The 19,581-nt window shown below is 45.1% G+C and overlaps 1 protein-coding gene across 3 annotated transcripts in view; it reads right to left on the reverse strand.

Moving 5' to 3' along the window:
* Window positions 1-15,789: 15,789 nt before the first annotated feature.
* Window positions 15,790-19,581, reverse strand: part of LOC147008765 (rap guanine nucleotide exchange factor 6-like) — a 120,771-nt gene continuing 116,979 nt past the window's right edge. For all 3 annotated transcript variants that reach the window (XM_085864427.1, XM_085864425.1, XM_085864426.1), the window contains one exon: window positions 15,790-17,955. In XM_085864427.1, coding sequence (XP_085720553.1) covers window positions 17,288-17,955 — 668 coding nt within the window. In that variant the 3' untranslated portion in view covers window positions 15,790-17,287. The remainder of the gene's footprint in view (window positions 17,956-19,581) is intronic.

The raw sequence follows: 19,581 nt of genomic DNA on the forward strand, positions 1-19,581 counted from the left end.
GTCTGACATCTTCTGCTGGAGTGGGCGTCCACGCAGCTTGCGGCATGTGATGCAGTGGTGAATGAGGGAAGTTAACAACCTTTTACAGCCTGTGATCCAAAAGCCTGCTGCGCTTATTTTCTCCGAGGCATCGGAGAAAATGTGGACTTCTCTTTTGACAGTTTCGTTCGGGCTTGGGGCGTAGGTCCTGCGAACTTGTAACTGTTCTAAATCACTCAGAGAATTTCTCCAATCATCCCATTCTTTTTCTTGGTGTGGAGACAATGGTTCGTCCCAGATTACAGTCTCCGTCATGAGATGTCGGAGAAGTAATTTACCTTGAACAATTATGGAGGCGACAAAGCCTAGGGGGTCGAACACACTGCTAATCGTAGACAAAACCCCCCTACGTGTGAATGGTTTTTCTTGGGTGTTGACTTCAAACGTGAAGACATCGTGCTGGAGGTCCCACACAAGGCCTAAGCTTCTCTGTTGCGGTAAGGTATCTTCGTCAAAGTTCAAGTTCTTGAGGTTTTTAGCATAATCCTCAGAAGCAAATGACTTGAGTACTTCTGGGCTATTTGACGACAATTTGTGGAAGCGGAGGTTACCGCCGTTCGCCAGAGCTTCTTGTGTGGCAGACAGAAGTTGTACCGCTTGTTCCACAGATTGACATGACGTCAATCCGTCATCAACATAAAAGTTGTGTAGTACAAAGTTTGTGACGTCATCATTGGGTTTTTCTTGACCAGCGACGACAGCTTTCCCGGAGACCGTACGTGGCCACAGCGGGAGACGGCCTATTCCCGAAGACACGCACCGTCATTCTATAGTCAATCAGCGGTTTCTCGGGATCATTATCTTGATACCACAAAAATCTGAGGTAATTGCGGTGTTCTTGTTTGACCAGGAAACCATAAAACATGGACTGAATGTCAGCTGAAATCGCCACTTCATCAGAGCGAAATCTTATCAAAACACCAAGTAAGTCATTGGTCAAATCTGGCCCTTTTAGCAACACGTCGTTGAGTGATACGCCGTTGTACTTGGAGGAGGAGTCGAATACGCCCCGTATCTGGTCGGGCTTATGTGGATGGTAAACCCCGAAAAGTGGTAGATACCGGCATTCCTCATCTTCTCGAAGGGGTGGGACGATTTCTGCATGGTTTCTATCGATAACCTGCTTCATACACTCGACCATGTGTTGTTTCTTTTCTGGATTTTTAATGAGGCTGTGGTGCAAGGAACTAGCTCTTTTGATGGCTTCCGGTTTATTGTTAGGTAACCGCTGTCTGTCTGCCTTAAACGGCAGTGGTGCCACCCAATTACCTTCAGGTGACCGATGCATCTCATCTTCCATTACTGAAATGAATTGTCTGTCTTCAGTGGACAGGCCAGATTTGTTGTCATCTTTATTCACTTGGAAAATGTCTGAAAAATTGTCGTTTTTGCAGGTAACAATTTCTTCAAGAAACAGCTTATTGTCACATGGTGGGAAAATTGACGGACGACCGTTCGGCAAAAAGTTAATTTTATTCACCACAGGAACACCTGTTTTATGAACTTTGCCGATACAAGTTTCACCGATTATCGCCCAGCCAAGAGTTGTTTTCTGGGCGAATGGAGATCCTCTCGGGCCCGTCCGTTGTTCCAAAATATGATGCGCTTCTGGAATGTCACGGCCGATCAAAATTAATATCTCGGCGTCGCTGTCAATCTCGGGGATTTCTGCAGCAATATCAGACAGGTGGGCATGATGAATGGCGACGTCGGGCGTGGCTATTTCGTGACGGGCATTTGGAATTTCATCGCACTCGATTAATGTAGGAACTTGTATTTTGTGGTCACTGTCTATGGACGCTATTGTGTAGCCATGTGCACGTTTCCCAACCATTTGCGCTGACCCGGAGCATGACGTAAGGTTGTAGGGAATATTTTCCCCCGATTCATCAAACGATTTGAAAAATCTTGATCTGGCGAGCGTGACGTTGCTCTGGTCGTCGAGGATTACGTAGGCATGGATATACTTGTTTGGATTGTCACCGTGGTAAACTTTGGTCAGAATTGTTTTACTGCATGATTTACCCAGGGACACATCACCACAAATTTGTGTGAATTTAGAGTTCGGAACGTTGACGGGTAGCTCCCCGCCGTTATCGGCGAACGCCTTATTGGCTGGCGTGGCGGGCTCTGTTGGGGTCACCGTGGGCTCTTTAAGGGGCTGCCGCTTGTCGTAATGCATTGCTGTAACATGCTTGTTGCCTTTACACACAGAACAGGATAAATTTACATTACATGTCTTTGCAACGTGGTCAGTTGAATCACAGCACCGGAAACTTTTCTTATTTTCCCGCAGAAAGTCCATTTTTTCGACAAGTGACTTCAGTTTGAACGCACGACAGTCGCTGAGGTTATGTGCAGTATTGTGCAAAGGACAATTTGGCTGAATGTCTGTCTTCTTGGAGAAGAGGGTGCGATGTGCAGGAAGTTTGTTTACCTGTGACTGTCTATATCCACTCTGACTGCTGCTCTGTGCGGCATTACTTTCGTACGCAAAACTAGGATCATTGCGTACCTGACTGAGGTTCTTGATAAACTCAGCAAACACATAGAAAGGAGGAAACACCACATTATTTTCTTTTTTGTACCTGGACGCTTGCATTGTCCATTTCTCCTGTATGTTGTAAGGCAGTTTATTGAGTATGGGGAGTACTCCTGATGAAGAGTCAAAATAGCTTAAAAGAGTAGCGTACTTTTGATCTTCTTTGAGGGAGAGCACTTCATACAATGTATCTGACACTTCATACAGTTGCTTGTTGTCTTTGTTTGACAGCCGCGGAAAGGAAGCGAGTTTATGTTTGATTGAGGCTTCCACCATTTCCGGACTGCCAAATCGCTCCTCTAAGCGCTCCCATATTCGTTGAAGCGCGAGACATGAATTGTTGGCATTTGACATTTTTAAGCTGACGGCGTGTTTCTTTGATTGTAGACCTAACCACTTAATCAGGAGGTCAATCTCTTCATTAACACTGGCACCAATATCGTTCACAACACTGCGAAAGTCTGCCTTCCACACTGCGTATGTTTCTGGTGTGTCGTTAAATGTACACAAGCGTGTTCACAGCAAATCTCTTTTCAGCAGATATTGTGAAAAGTCAGTGTTCATAGGCATTGTATTATTTGCTGTGTATATCGGCACAAATGAAGGCACATTCGGGTCTAATGTCACACAAGGGTTGGAACTGTGATTTAAATGTCTGTTATTCATGGGAACAGATGTAGCGTTAATAGCTCGGTTATTTAAATCAGGAAAGAAGGGGTGATCAGGGTGTCTGGTTGTTGCTTGGTATAAATTACTGGCAATATTGGGCGTAAGAGCCGGTGGTTGGAAATTTTGCATATTGTCAGTAGTTGGTAACACTGGCGGATAACTGTGATCTTCCACATACTGTTCTGTGCTCTTTGCTGATGTCTCCTGAGGGAGGTTGATATCGGGCGGGCCATTTCCACCCTCAAGTTCGCTAATACATTGTTCAATGGCTTGTAACTCTGCCTCAGTCTCGGCGACTTGTTTTTCAGATTGAAGTAGGGTTAATTCAGCCTCCATTGTTGCTTGAATTCGTGCTGATTCTGCGGCGGCCAAGGCTTGCTTTTTGCGTAGTTCAGCTACTGGTCTCTCGTACTGCAGGCCAGCTTTCGCAGCACTGGCTTCAGCACGTTTTTGTGCTTAAATAGAACTTATGTTTGACAGTTCTGAAGTTTTTGAACCAGCCTGAGATGATCGTACTGGTCGGTTACTTCTGGGTGACTTCTCTGACATGTTGATTGTCTGGACGATGGCGTCGGGTGATACTGCGGAAACTGTGTTTGGTTATGGACTGGATTCCCCTGAGCCGGGCGGACCGACGTTTCTCACTTGCCTGGACTGTGCTTGGCCTAGTCGATTACTGTTCTGCATCTCCAGTCTGGACCAGATAGCATACAGCTCACCCCCATCCGCCAATGAACGTAACGTCTAACAACCATGCTGAGGCTTAGAGTTCTTTATTCTTGACGAATGGTATGAATTGTGTGGTAATCGCTGTAACAAAAACAAAAATAAAATGTTTTAGTAAGTTGACACAGATATTACGGTGATCGTTATACATGTACAAGATGTATATTAAAATCACTGATCAGAGTAACGGTATAATGACAAATTAGAGTCACTAGAATAGACGGCAGAGCTTTACATTTGTCTACACATCAAAGTTGAAAGTTCTTTCCTACAGGTTGTTGTTGTAACACAATTGTCAAAGTTCGTCGGTAAAACTAGAGCATCGAACTGTTTCATGCCGACATAAAGTCACAGTACAAAATTCTGGTGTTGAACGATAAACAAAACGCATCACTCACACTGTTGTTGGCCACAGTCTGGCACAAAACGCATTTTTCATCGCAGCGGGAAAAAAAACCACATGGCAAGGCGACATTTTTAACACAGCGTCTCCTGGCTCACGGTAGGCGAAGCCACAGGGAAGCAACAACAATCAATACCCATGACTAGTTAACCGGCACAGTGTGGTGGCATATCTTGGCTGTCGGTAGGCGAAGCCACAGGGAAACAACAACAATGAATACGCATGACTAGTCAACCGGCACAGTGTGGCGGCGGCATATCTTGGCTCTCGGTAGGCGAAGCCACAGGGAAACAACAACAATGAATACGCATGACAAGTCAACCGGCACAGTGTGGCAGCATATCCTGGCTGTCGGTAGGCGAAGCCACAGGGAAACAACAACAATGAATACGCATGACTAGTTAACCGGCACAGTGTGGCGGCATATCTTGGCTGTCGGTAGGCGGAGCCACAGGGAAACAACAACAATGAATACGCATGACTAGTTAACCGGCACAGTGTGGTGGCACACCTATAGCGTCACTTCTCGATCCAACAAATCAGCATTGCTCGTTACTTGCGTGTGAAATGGCCAATGCTGAGGTAATGTCCTGTGACGAATCCTGTAAGGTAATGGCACGTCCTGTGACGTAATCGCACAAATTAATTTTTTTCACTTTCCTCCAAATTTAAATATTCCCTGTCCATTCACCAAGACAGGCCTAAATACACAGAAGGAACTTTGGTGCAGGAACTGGCCATTCGACCCATCATGCCTATGCTGCACCAACCCCAGTATCCATTACCCATCCACACACAAGCTACCTACAATCCCCAGACCCCTCTATTTCCAATAAATCCAGGAACTTATCCAATACCCATTTAAATATCTCCACCCCCTACACTGCTACTACCTTTTCTGGGAGACCATTCTATGCATTCACCATCCTGCCTTAAAACTCTCCTAACTCTCATCTTCTCTACCCTCAAGCCCTCGTCCTAACACTGCCTATTCTGCTCAAAAGCTCTTCTGCACTATACATATATATATATATATATATATATATATATATATATATATATATATATATATATATATATATATATATATATATATATATATATATATATATATATATACACTCTTCCATATTCAACATCTGTATCATATCCCCTTGTAATCACCTCCTTTCTAAGGTATAAAGTCCAGTATCCTTCAGCTGCTCCTTTCGCTTAGTCTCGCGTGGCCCTGAATCGATCTACTCAGTCAACGCTGAACCCTCACTATCGCAGCTCCGTCCTTCCATCCATCCTAACCCCATCCCCAGATCCTTCTCCTGTGTGACATGCTTTAAGACTGCAGTTCGTATCATGTAATCCCCACTTTTGTTATTCTTACCCATCCCGATGACCTTACATTCCCTGATGTTAAATTACATCTGCTAATATTTTGCCAAATTGATGAAAGTATCGAGATTTTCCTGAATCTGATCACCACCCTCTCTGCTATCTACTTTATCTCAAAGTTTAGTGTCATCTGCAAATTTGGAAAGCCTATTCTTAACCCCAGTGCCCAAATCATTGTCTTGATGTAAATTAGGAATGATAATGTGTCCAGTAGTGATCCCGAAAGTACCGCACCACTTACATCTTCCCAGCTAGACATCCTCCAACTCACAGCTACTCTTTGGTTCTTATCACTAAACCAGTTTCCAATCATGTTAGCTATCTGACTAGTCACTCCACAAGCACTCTTCTTAGCTAACAACCTCCTATATGGGTAAATATTGGGGATTCCTCTCTACGGTGGTCGTCGGGGGCCAAATCTTCCCCACTCCTCTCTGCTTCCTGGATTCGTCAGGGGAGCGTGGTCACGGTCAGAGCACTGAACAGTCCACATGGACCGGCCCACTCCCCCGTCCTCTCTCTCTCATGGCCCTGGATTCACGAAGGCATGAGTACACCATCTTAGATGTGGAGGGGTCCCTGGGTCGCTTCTGAGAGATCAATCGTCCATCTCTGTGCCAAGAGCTTGTCAAGAGAACTGTCCAGGGTTAAACAACAACAACAACAACAACAACCTCCTATGTGGTACCTTATGAAATGCTTTCTGAAAATATGGATACACTACATCCACTGGACTTCCCTCATCCACCCAGTCAGAAACTGCTTCATAGAACTCCATTAAATTAGTTAAAACATGATCTCCTTTTCCTACAAGGAAAACCGTGCTGTTTTTTCTTACTGTGCAGTTTTCCTTAATATTGTCACATCTCCCTGCTTTGTCATCCTCCTTTTCATCAATTTCTCCCCTCATTCAGCCATAATACAAAGATGGCTCCTTCACCTACAATTGTGTCTCTGGAAATGAATTTGTACCCATTTATAACAAAATGTGTTTAAAGTGTGGTATCAGCCGGGGCTCAAACCCAATATCGAACTGATCAGGGTATGACCAAAAACAATAAGATTGGTGATACTCATGGGACTGTTTGAGGAATTCAAGTTTCTAAGTGTATGGTGAGAGGGGATACACCAGGAGCACACACAACACATTGCTTTTAAAATTTTCTACTCGACAAGAACAAGGCTCATGGAAGAGCAAGGTAAAACTGACAGCAAGGTAGTGGGACAATCATTGGGCACAACCAGCAAGGGGATTAAAGGAAAGAAAGAGAGAGAATGGGAAGAAACACTGAAATGAGCAAGTAAAAGGGTTGGGTTAAAGAGGGGTCAAAGGAGGTCATAAAGATCATGGGTCAAGATGGGGATGACACGAGGTGGTGGTACACTACCTGTATGAAACCCCTGGAGGGAAGAGTGAGAAAGAATGGCTTCAGAAAGGTGGTTCCATAGATGGCAAAGCAAGGAACAAAGGAGATGTGGTATGCAGTCAGCCTGGATTTTGTAAATTTAACCAGGAAGGAGTTAATGGAAGAACGCTTGCATCTGGGAGTTGCTCGGATCGGAGGAGAGAACAGAAGGCGCAATGTTGGAGAAGAGGCGGTCGGAAAAAAGAAAAGAAAAAGAAAAAAAAGACCACAACCTTCTTGCGACGTGACAGCAACAGACCTTGTGTTTTGACCTCATTGTGGGAGATTCCAAAAAATCCATGAGAATCAGATGTGATGCTGGGGTGCCAGGCGACAGTGGAAGGCAGTACTCCATTGAGCTTTACTTATTTGTTTTTCTAGACAGGGTCTTGGCTCGTAGAGGAGCAAGAACACAGAGCTGACTGGAACATTGCATAACGAAAAGAAGTAGATAGAGGGGAGGAGCAGCAACAAGGCGGGGGGGAGGGGGGATAGAGGAAGACTTGGAGGGATAAAGGACTTGGGATAAAGGGATAAAGAGGGATAAATAATGAAAGCAAAGGGACGACGGGGAGAGGACAAGCTGGATACAGCTATAAACTTAATCACAGAAGTGGAAGGAAAAACTGGAAACCTGGATAGGGGTGGGTTGGGGAGGTGTTGATGGAGGTAGAAAAGATCATGGTTGTGGATGGGGGATAATCTAAGATGGTGGTGGTGAACAGCTGTCTTAAAGTCCTGGAAGGAAGAATGCCTTGTGGACTGTGTACCTCAGATTTTGCAAGAAGAGACATGGACTGATGGAAGATGCCCAAGCTGCAACTGGCTTTTGAGGCTAGCTTTGATATGTGGTTGGTCCTAAGGTCATGGCTGATGTTGAGGCTTAGAAGTCCAAGAGATTGAACCCATTCCAGTGGCTGACCAGGGAAATCAATGGGCGAGTTAGCTTGACGATCCTTCCAGAGTGATCGTATGAGATTGGGATTTTCTAGGCTTGCAGGACATGTTCCATTTACCAGACCAGCACCAAATCAATTCCAGATCAACAGAGTGACAAAGCTGCAGTCTTCCTAGCAGAGGGATGGGGGTGTACCTTCTGTACAACACAATGTGGAATCATCTGTAAAAAGGAAGGGAGGGGTTTCTAGAGCATCAGAGAGGTCATTTATATAGATGAGGAACAAGACTCTGGGGTCTGAAGCTTGCTTGTGTGTACAATGGAATTAAATGTGCCAGCCAATGAGGGAGAGTACTCTGGATGCCATTAGCAGACAAAAGAGCAAACTTTAAGCTCGACAAACGTCAAGTGAACTTGTCTTGTTTGAACTCCCGTACTTGTTTGAATTTCAGGATAACCTGCACTCATCGCGTCAAGAAGAGGGATGCAACAAGAGGAGTGTCCGAAGCAGCCAAATCTGGAGTGCATGATCACAGAAGAGAAAGTCTCAAAGACAGCTGTTATCACAAACAACAGCATTACCATGATAATATTGAGAAGGAAATTCAGAGGACTGAAGAGAATGAGTGTTTGCCCCCATTTTGTGTCCCGGGGTGATTTTGAACACCTTAATTGCCTGCAAAGGATGAAGAAAAAAAAATAGAAGAACAGCATATGAGGATCAAAGCACCAACACCATCACAATGAGGTTTAATGAGTTGCAAGAGATTGTAGTTTCTTTGGAGGTGAGAAACTAACTTGCTCCAGGGAGCATCCTAGGAAGTGTGAGAGGGGAAGGGTGGCACTAAAATGGCACCTGAACATTGTCAGCAGGGTTAAGATCCTCAGAGTGAACACCTATATATAATAAAGCTTGGTGTTGGCTTACTGGATAAGGTGGCTGGCTGAAGATCTTAGAGTTATGAGTTTGTGCTCCTGTCCTACCGTTAAATAACAGGTGGGTTGACTGAACCTGTCATCCTTCCGAGGTCATTAAAATGAGCACAAGCTTACTGGAAAGAGGGGGGGGAGGGGGCACTGCATCAGTGGCACAGCCACACTCCCATCAATGATGCAATCAGCAGGTATAGGCTGCCTCTATACCAATAAAAGGTGTGTGTGTTTTTTCAATTATTATGCCTGGTGTTGGCTTCATGGTTAGGTTGGTGGGCTTGCGATCCTAGGATCCTGAGTTGAAATCCCACTTGGTTGTTGAATTAATACCAGGTGGGGTTGAATCTGCCTGTCATCCTTCCAAGATTGGCAAAATGAGTGCCAGCTTGCTGGTATCCTGTGTCGGAGTGGCGACCCGTACAGGATTGTGTCCAATAGCTAAGGAGACTGCTGAAGCAGCACCAACGCTCTGCACAGAGTATGGTCCCATTGGATGGATGATGAGTTCAGTCAGTAAGCATCACATATCATTCTCTTTATTAACCCCACCTCCACCCTCACCTTTCTCTCTTCTGTTTTTTTTGTACTCCACTCTCTCTCAGCACCTCCTCGCACCACTCCCTCCCACAGTGAAAGCGACGTTTCCTCCCCTCCCATAGCACTCCCAACCTCTCCTCCCCTTTCTCGCTCTTCTCCCCTTCCTAGCTTCCCCTCCCCCTTGCCTCCTCTCGATCTCCCATCTTAATACCCCTGTCAGCGAAGTGCCGGGGTGTATTTGCTTGTGTATCGACACAAATAAATGTCAGTGTGTGTCAGTGTGTGTCCTCCATACCTCCAAAACTATAAAACCTAGCAGCCTGAAACTTTGCATGCACATTAAGAAAATGCCAAGGAAGGGCATGACTGAAAATGTGGTGTTTGGGTTAATTAAAACATCCGTTTTGAAGATAATTAACAGCCATATTTAATTATATCCTTCAGGCATTTCCTGGGTAACCTCGCTGGGGTCTGAAGCCACAGTGTTTTTTGGCCTGTTCAACCATACTCTGATTTGGAACAGATTGCAACGATTTCTTTCTGATAGAGTTTTGTTTTCACTCTCCTCACTTATATTATCGAATGGCTGTCTATTATATATATATATATATATATATATATATATATATATATATATATATATATATATATATATATATATATATATATGACTAAAACTCTCATCTTATATGTTCCCAAAATACAGCCAAAACAGTACACGATAGTGCAAAAATGTTCAGCTCACGTTACTCACCATTCTCCTGCGGTGTGCAGTATCAAGTTTCGTTCAAATCGGACAACGAAAAAAATATTAAAAATCAATTCCCGATTCAGTCAAGTACTCTTGGGGAGTATTTGATCAATACAAACAACCTCAGCGGTAGAGTTCGCTGGAGCTAAATGTTTTTTATTTTCTTGAAATAATTTATTTTAAAATCTCAAACATTTAGTATAGACAAAGAACGATTTATTTTTAAGCATAAATAAACATCGCCATTTTGATCGAATACTTCTGTGTTTGTAAAATAAATAAAATTGTGTTTAGATGCGTGCTTCGTTGAACGACGAACCCCCGAGGTAAATGCTCAAATTTTCTTCAAGTTAAAGTTTGACGACTAATTAATATTAATATTTCGTCTTTTAATTTTTTTCATCAATCGCTGTCACGACGGAACCCAACGGGTTCAGGGGTCGTCTCGTTGCTATTAATCGCTGTATATATCACTTTTTTTTTAAATACGACAGTTTTTCATGTTTCATATGATACGATTTTCCACGATCTACTCTCACAGACCAATTAAAGTGTATCATCGAAATATTATTTCGGTTTTGAGGATCGGATATCATCCAGACTAAATAAGTGTTCAAATCTGTTGTGAAATCTGATAATTTATATAAATAAAGAGTTATAACTAAGCCTTTCTTTCTGTCCCCACATTACCCAGTCGCACCCAACTGTCCCTGGACTCTGTGTCCTTTTCTCTTGACAAAGTGGAGAGCTTGCTGTCAAACCTTGACTCAGATTCTTTAAACAGTCCAGACGGCATCAGCCCACGTGTCCTAAAAACCTGCTCCTCTGCTCTTGCTCACCTTCTCTCTGTTATATTCACACTCTCATTTGCTCAAGGTCATCTGCCATCTTCTTGGAAATCAGAAAACATTACCACTCTGCATAAAAAATGTGCAAAAACAGACCCCTGCAACTACAGACCAATCGGCCTTCGACTAATCATCAGCAAGGTTATGGAATCCATCATCGCTTCAGACATTAAATCCTTCCTCCTCTCCAATGGCTTGATTTCCAATCATCATTTTGGTTCCAGATCAGGTCACTCTACTCTGGATATGCTGCTTCTGCTATCCCAACAATGGATGGAGGTACTCAATGCCAGACATGAAATCAGAGCCATATCCCTAGACATATCACATGCTTTTGACATGATCTGGCACCCTGCCCTACTCACCAAACTCTCTTCCTATGGTATCCAAGGCCATCTCCACTCATGGCTCGCATAATTCCTCTCCTGTCGGGCCCGTGTGGCCCTAAATGGAGTTCTTTCATCCCCTCTTCCTGTTCAGGCTGGAGTTCCTCAAGGCAGCGTTCTGGGCCCTGTTCTTTTTCTGGTTTTCATCAATGATCTCTCCGACTCTCTGGAAAATCCTCTTCATCTCTTTGCTGATGACTCCACCCTCTGCCGTACCATCTATCATCCTTCAGACCGGCAAGTAGCAGCCTCTTCGCTCTCAGCAGATCGAGATAAAAATCACAAACTGGTCCAACACGTGGAACATGTCTTTCAATCCTGTCAAATCTCACACTCTCACGATGTCTCTCCGAAAGGACCGTCTGGATCCACCCCCCCTCCCATTTACTTTCTCAACAATCCTCTGGAAGAAGTCCTTTCATTCAAGCTTCTGCATCTTACTATCTGCCATGATCTTTCCTGGGAAAGCCACATTTCCAACCTGGCCTCCAAAGCCAGTCACCAACTGGGAATCCTCTATCATGGAAAGTCCTTCCTTGGCCCACCTGAGATCCTGACCACAGACAAAGCTTTTGCTGCAGCCTGATAGAGTACTGCTCTCCCCTTTGGGCTGGTGCTCCTGCCTCTCACCTTTCTCGGCTTCACGCTGTAGAAATTAAGGCAATTAGAATTATTGGTATCTCTCGCAATGAGGCTGAGTCTTTGGGTAACTCACTCTCTCACCACAAACAGGTTGGTGGTCTTCCTGTCTTTTACCATCTCCTCTCCGGTCTCGCCCCCCTGCTTTGTCTGCAATTTGTTCCCCCATATTTCTGCTGGGCGCTCAAGGTCCGCCAACAACCCCCTTCTGGTAAAACTACCAAAATCACGAATCACTGCTCACCTTCACTCTTTCATTCCTCTTTTTCCCCACATTTGTAATAAACTCCCTCACTCTGTTCAATCCCATTCTTCCCTCCAGGCCTTCAAAACAGCCATTCACCACCACCTCTTGTCATCCCCCATCCAAATCCTCGATCTTTTCTACCCCCGTTTATCCACCCCAAACCCACCTCCTTCCAATTCCCTGCTTTCCTTCCTGAAAGTCCCTGTCGTATCCATCTTGTATACCCAGTGTTCCCCACCCCATCCCTCTCCCTTCCACAGATCTTCTAATGTCTCTGTTCCCCACTGTTTTGTCCTTCCCTCTCTCACCCATCTTGTCTCATGCCCCCCTTGTTGTGTGTTGTGTGTTTGCTCTCATACGAGCCTCGACAAGGTATACGGAAATTATTTTATGCTGATATACCTATTTACTTTCAGGAAGCAAGGCTATATTCCTTCCTTCTCCATAGATCAACAAGAAAATGTGAAATTTCCAAAGCATTAAACTTCCTTTTCTCCTGTTTAGAGAATTATATTGAGTGAACAAAATATTTAGGAATGCGCCAAAATGAAGAAGCTTCATTGAACTACATCATTTAATGCATTCACTGGTGGACCTCGTGCCCTGTCCCTGAGAGGGACTGCCTATCCATAGCATCTGCCAGATCTGTCTATATTTTCGGAGGTTTCGCGATGTGCTCTACAGGGAATCAAAACAAATCTGGAGAAAAACAGACGTAAAAATAAAGAAGTTATGACGTTTGCGCGGACCCCGAACCGATGGATGTGACATGTGCACTGACGAGCAGCCAAAATGGCGGATTTATGGATTCGTTTTATTTCATTAACTGCTGCGTGCGCGGTGAAGACCGGCTTTAAAGTTAAAGGTATCCTTTCTGGTATGCAGCGACAGCCTGGCCAACCGTTCCTTGTCAACCATTTAATTGGAGTGCTTACATAAGTGCTTCAGCCACACGCCGAGCACCCATTGTCGATCGCGGTACCTGAGCGAGTGGTTCGTGCTCCGTCGCCCTGAGCGAGTGGTTGTGAAATCACACCAGATTTCTGAGCCGTTTGCTGTCTTGAGATGTTTTCTAAATGACCAAGCCAATTTTTTTCTTCCACCCATCACACACAGCTGTTTATAAAGATTAATGTTTGCGAACATCTCCCTGATATGTCTATATAAATGTAATGTTGTTTTTCGGCGAAAACTACTCAAGGTTTCTGGGTCCGATGCAGTACGTACTGCAGTTAGTTATCACACTGACCCCAACCTGCCGATTCCAGAAAAATTGCCGATATCAGCCAAGCACGTGTGTGTGTGTGTCTGTCTGTCTGTCTGTCTGTCTGTCTCTGTGTGTGTGTGTGTGTGTGTGTGTGTGTGTGTGTGTGTGTGTGTGTGTGTGTGTGTGTGTGTGTGTGTGTGTGTGTGTGTGTGTGTGTGTGTGTGTGTGTGTGTGGTTCATAAAGCATAACATTCTCTCTGCGAACTGCTAACTCCCCTACCCCCACCTCCCTCTCTCTCTTTGTCCAATCCTTGCTCCACCCCCTCCCCATACAGTGCAGCACCCTCCTCCCACATCTCCTCTCTCACTCTCTTTCTGGACATATCCACACGGTGATTATGTGTGGACGGGAGTTTGTCTCCAGACATCTTGGCTCCGGGCGCGTCCGGGTGATATTTGTCTGGACGGGAGTTTGTCTCCGGGCTTTGTTTATAGTATGACCGGAAGAAAATGGATTTCAGATATTATTTTGTTTCCATCTTCACTGTTATTCTACGAAGAATCATTTTGATGAGACAGTCTTCTTCTTCTTCTTCTTTCGGCTGCTCCCGTTAGGGGTCGCCACAGCGGATCATCCATTATGATCCGCATAGTGATTTGGCACATGTTTTACGCCGGATGCCCTTCCTGACGCAACCCTGGTCACCTCTTACAACACAGGGATATGGTACACCTATTTTAACTGGGGTATACACCAGCCCAGTATACTGGTACTCATTTCGCCGACCTCGGAAGGATGACAGGCTGAGTCAACCCCCTGGTGTATTAATTCAGTGGCTCAACGGGGCTTGAACTCAGGACCTCTTGGATCCCAAGCCGCTGCCCTAACCACTGCGCCAACACCAGGCTCACTCACTGAAGAAGAAAAAAATTTGATGAGACAGTATGAATCGTAATTAACGCTCCTCCGCACGTCTACCTTCCCTTCCTCTCACCTCACACTGTCTTCCCTTCCCCCACCCCTCCTCGCTCCCTCTCTCCTCCTCCCTCCACCTCAGCACTCTCCCTCCCTCCTTTAGTATTCCCGTCAGCGAAGCAGCAGGTGGTATTTGCTCGTCATAGAATAATTACCTCCGCCATGAAGGTGAAGGAGATTATGTTTTCATCACTTTCTGTTTGTTTATCTGTTTGTGTACAGGATATGTCATAAAGTTGTGGAGGGATCGGATGAAGTTTTGTAGATACGGTGTGTGTGTGTGTGTGTGTGTGTGTGTGTGTGTGTGTGTGTGTGTGTGTGTGTGTGTGTGTGTGTGTGTGTGTGTGTGTGTGACAAGGAAGAATTGATTCGATTTTGGTGAAGATCCGGATCCAGATCTGATATTTTAAAAAGTGATTCTTCACCATTGAGAGATAGTGCTGAACCGATATATAGCACGATATCTCAAAAAGTTGTGGACGGATTCAGAATAAACTTGGTTGACAGGTTGGGTGTGTGACAAGGACGGATTTATTCGATTTTGGTGAAGATCCGACTACGAACATTTTTTGAGTGATTCCTCACCATTGAGAGATGGGGTTCAAAAATGATATCGTACTGTATAGCACGATATCTCACAAATGTATTGGGCCAGATCTGTTTTCGTGGATCAGGCATTAGAGGGCGGAGGTATGTGCTCGACCGAGTGCCCTTCCCTTCCATTTCAAACTTTTTCAATGATGTCTTCATGTAAAGTTAAGGCTCATTTCAAAAGCAGCAAATCATGGGGAGGTGAACTCTCGTTTGCTCGAGATTCCACGATAGAGCTCGTGTTCACCCCCCAAACTACTGGTCGGATGTCAGTGAACATACCCTCCAATTCAAATAATAAACAATATTGTATTACTTCACGAAGAGCTTTGTGGACCGGTAGGAATGCCGAGAGAGAGGTAAGCACACTCACTTCAGCTGTTTAACCTGGTTTCAATCTCGGCCGAGCTACAAACTGTCATCCTGCTATCTCACAGGCAAGGCAAAAGCATCACTGTGTGGTGCCGTCGCTCAGATGGACGTTAAACTGGGCGTCCCATCTTCCAACATTAGTTGTTGGACATTAAAGATCCAACGGTGTCCCTTGAAAATTAGAAATTCCTGCTCTCATCTACAGGGGGTGCTCGATCAACAGCACAACTGTATGCCCAGCAAATGATAACATTTTAATCACAGTTATGAGCTGCATATGAAAGAAGAAGGAGAATGAGCCTTTCACTAAATAAGAAAGCAACAACTGCAGCAACGTTTTAACCACAAGTGCTCCGGTTACTCTCACCAATAAACCTCCAGTCGGCCCCCTCTTCAACACGTGACGGACAGGTGTAGAAACACAATATGAATGCATGATTAACAAGGACAGCCATTTCACCTGACGGGGCTCATTACCTCCGCCAGTGAAGGTGGACGGAGGTGAAGTTTTCATCCCTGCCTGTCTGTGAGCAGGATATCTCAAAAAGTTGTGGAGGAGTTACGACAAAACGATGTGGATTAGTTCAGTAAGTGACAAGAACAAGCCGTTTCGATTTTGTTTGAGGTCGGGGTCCAGATCAGGCCTCTCGGTGGGATAAAAAATGTTAACTGTTCAGCCAGGCGGAGATGTGTGCTCTTCCGAGTGCCGTTCTCGTTGTCTTTGAGATGGTTCCATGTTAATCCGAGCAAAATTCTTCATAGGAGGAACGAGATAATTTGTGGAACAAAGCAAGTCCGTAACAGACAATAGTTTCCCCCAAGTTAATCGGAAGAATCTGTTCAATGGTATATTTTGTCGCACCGAGATTTGCTCATCTCTGAGTATGGAGTTTCCGTGAGGAGTGCACTTTATGATGAGACTTTAATTCATAAAATAAAAACTATGGCACTCGAAAGTAAGGGTTATGGTTGGACAGATCATCTCAGCATAAGCCCCTCCTTCAGGAAGAGTAGGCGAGCTATCGCCAGCATCCTGGATGGCCAAATTCCTGCCATAACCTGCAGAGGGCACTGCATCAGTGGCACAGCCGCATCCTCAGCAAAACGATGCTACTCCACAGCCTTGTGCTACATACGGAATAATAAGCATGAGCCCTGCACCTAAAGCAGTCTTGTAAAGTGACAAGGTGTGTTCTACGTTTACCTTTAAGATAACATTTTAATCTCCTTTCATCTCGATGCACCATTCAACTAGAAATCATGTTGTTCAGTTTAAATATGTGTCGTACAGAAAGTTTTCACGAGAAATAAAACAACTTTTAACTGGTGACAAAGTGAATCAAGCTGTGCTGCCAGTAGCACTCAGAGAGTGGTGATGAGGAAACCCGAGTAACAGAGCTGAAGAATCGAGACATTTGTATGCCATGAGGATCCTCACTTGTGGCATCCATCCCACTGGTAGTGAACACCCAATGGAAAAAAACGATGAGGCATCGGGTTGTCTTAAGAAATACAAAACGAGAACAACTTTACTGAATGAACAAATAACCTTGAAAAACTCGACGTGGTTCTAATTGTTTGGCAGAAATTAAAGAGTGGCAAAAACGCATTTAAAACACACATACACCCACCAGCACCACTGCGTGCAGCCGCATGCACCACACAATGTCTCAAGAAGAAAAGTTGCATTCTGGTCCATGTCCAAAACCATTATGGAGATTGGTTCTTGAGTCACCGAGGCACATTGTCGCTGGAGAGGCTTCGAAAGGGTCGACCAAGTTTAAACGAACACCGGAAGCGATCTCGGGGCCGTCGAGACTGCTTGCAGTCCGTTTCGACAGCTACCGGCATGACTTTAGGCAGTCCGGATGTGGATCTCCTCGCATTTACTGGGTCTTCCTTTCTTGGCAACAGTGTAGGGTGTTCTGCTTCTTCACTAGCGTCCACAGATATTTGACTACGTACCCCAGAATGGCTCCTCACGCGGCGAGTTGCTCGAAACGGAGAGGAGAAACGACGGGCAGGGAGCAATTCTCTCCCCTTACGTTTCAGTACAACATCCACCACTTCCTCACCCTTCATTTTGGTTTCTTCCCCCTGCTGTGCTCGGTTGCTTTGGCCCATAAGCTGGAGGAAGCGTCGCTGCAATGCGCTTCCACTTGGCTCACATTTCAGTGCAGGGCAGTCAGACGCCATGCTTTCTGTATTGGAGGATGAAACCTTTTGACAGGGTCTAATTGCAGTGACAGAGTGCTCTTCTGCTACTGTGCAAATGCTGCGGATGTTGACCAAGTTGTTGTTGCTGTTGCTGTTGCCATGACCGCTACTATTGCTGGAGATTGATGATGCTGATGAACCCAGATCCGAACGTTGTGAGACTTTGCGTTTCACTTGCTGGCCTGCATCAAAATAAAACAAACAATATGTTGTCATTAAAAACACAAGTGAAGGATCCATATATTGTGTATATGTGGTATACATACAAGTAGTTTTAGTCTCACGGAAGAGCTGTGTAATAGAAGGTGAGAGGTCAATGCACCAAAAAATGAAACGGAGAACAGATGGACAAAGGCAAATAATGAACAGGCACAGTGAATCGGGATGCTCTGACAGGATGTAACCAATAGAACAGACATGTATCGAAAATTAGGTGCTGCGACTTTTTATGTGAATGTTACCCAAAGGGTGAACAACAAACACATCATGCAACTAGAGTGGGAGCACTCGGTAGAGTGCAAAACCTCCGCCGCCAATACTGCAAGGTCACTCAAGTGAACCTGATATCCTATTCATTCAATTTGTTTGTCAACAGTGCTCAGAGTTATAGTTTGCAACTTTCCCTTTTACTTTTAACTTTTACATACTCGATTCATTCGTCATAACTAGATTCCTTGAGACAGAAATTGATTTTACGTGGGTATATCCACCTGAAGTTCCAAAATCAGCCGCAATTATAATTTTGGCATGTTTTTTGTTGGAAATCACTTATAACATGTAGAAATGCAAAAAAAAAAAAAAAAAAATAGAAATTTTGTTGAAAAAAAAAGTTGCAAAAATTTTTTTTTTTTGGGGGGGGGGGGTTGGAAGTCACTTAAAACATGTAGAAATTCAAAAACAAAAATTCAAATATTTTTTCAAAATGGCCGCCGTAGCAGCCATATTGGACTTTGGACCAAGTCCATAATCTAATGGCATGATCCTTGGACCATACCTAATCCTCCACCAAGTTTCGTCGAAATCCGTCGAGGAGTTTTTCCGTAATACTGTTCACAAACAAACAAACAAACAAACAAACAAACAGAAAGGGTTGAAAACAGTAACCTCCGATCTTCGATGGCCTCCGTGCGCTGCGGGTTTCTTTCTAGCTAGATTTTTTTTCTACATCTTTAAATCTTCCTCCCAAACCACAAACTCTTCGTTCTCTCACCATCGCCATCCATCGCCCACATGCAACGTGTCACGTACAGGGGTGAGGTTCCCTCCACCCACCGTGAGCTCGTCCAATCGACAGCGGCCGGCCCGACAGCCGACCCGAGATCCCCCCTCCCCGCGACAAGGGTGGATGGAGAATAGGGTGCTCCCTGGTTGTTCCATCTGGGTTCAGACACGCACGGGGGGAGGGTGGTCGTAGCCCCCTCCCATCGGACCTCCTCCAATCATGGATGGCCACCATTTCCCCCCACCGAACCAATCAGGAGGCTCATCACCTCAGTGCCGGCTCCGCCCCCCGCAAGGTGGAATGTTCCTCCCGTCCAATGAGGGGAGGCCACTGATCGCCCGACAACCCTTCGTCCAATCCGGAGGCTCATCGCCTCAGAGCGGATCCCTCGACCTCGCACGGGAGGAGGGATAAGGAAGATTGCGAGCTGTCTCCGGGGTCCTCGCTTCGTTGATGGAGTGTCTGGTTCGGGGGTTTTCAGTGGTCTTCTTTTCGGTGGTTCCGTGCTTGGTGGTTCGCTCGACACGGCTGGTCTCATCCTGGTTCGCTCGACGTGGCTGGTCTCATCCTGGTTGGCTTGTCTCGG

The sequence above is a fragment of the Eptatretus burgeri genome, chromosome 18, assembly GCF_056783735.1.
Source record: "Eptatretus burgeri isolate ZD-2024b chromosome 18, Ebu_testis_v1, whole genome shotgun sequence".
NCBI classification, from domain to species: domain Eukaryota; kingdom Metazoa; phylum Chordata; class Myxini; order Myxiniformes; family Myxinidae; genus Eptatretus; species Eptatretus burgeri.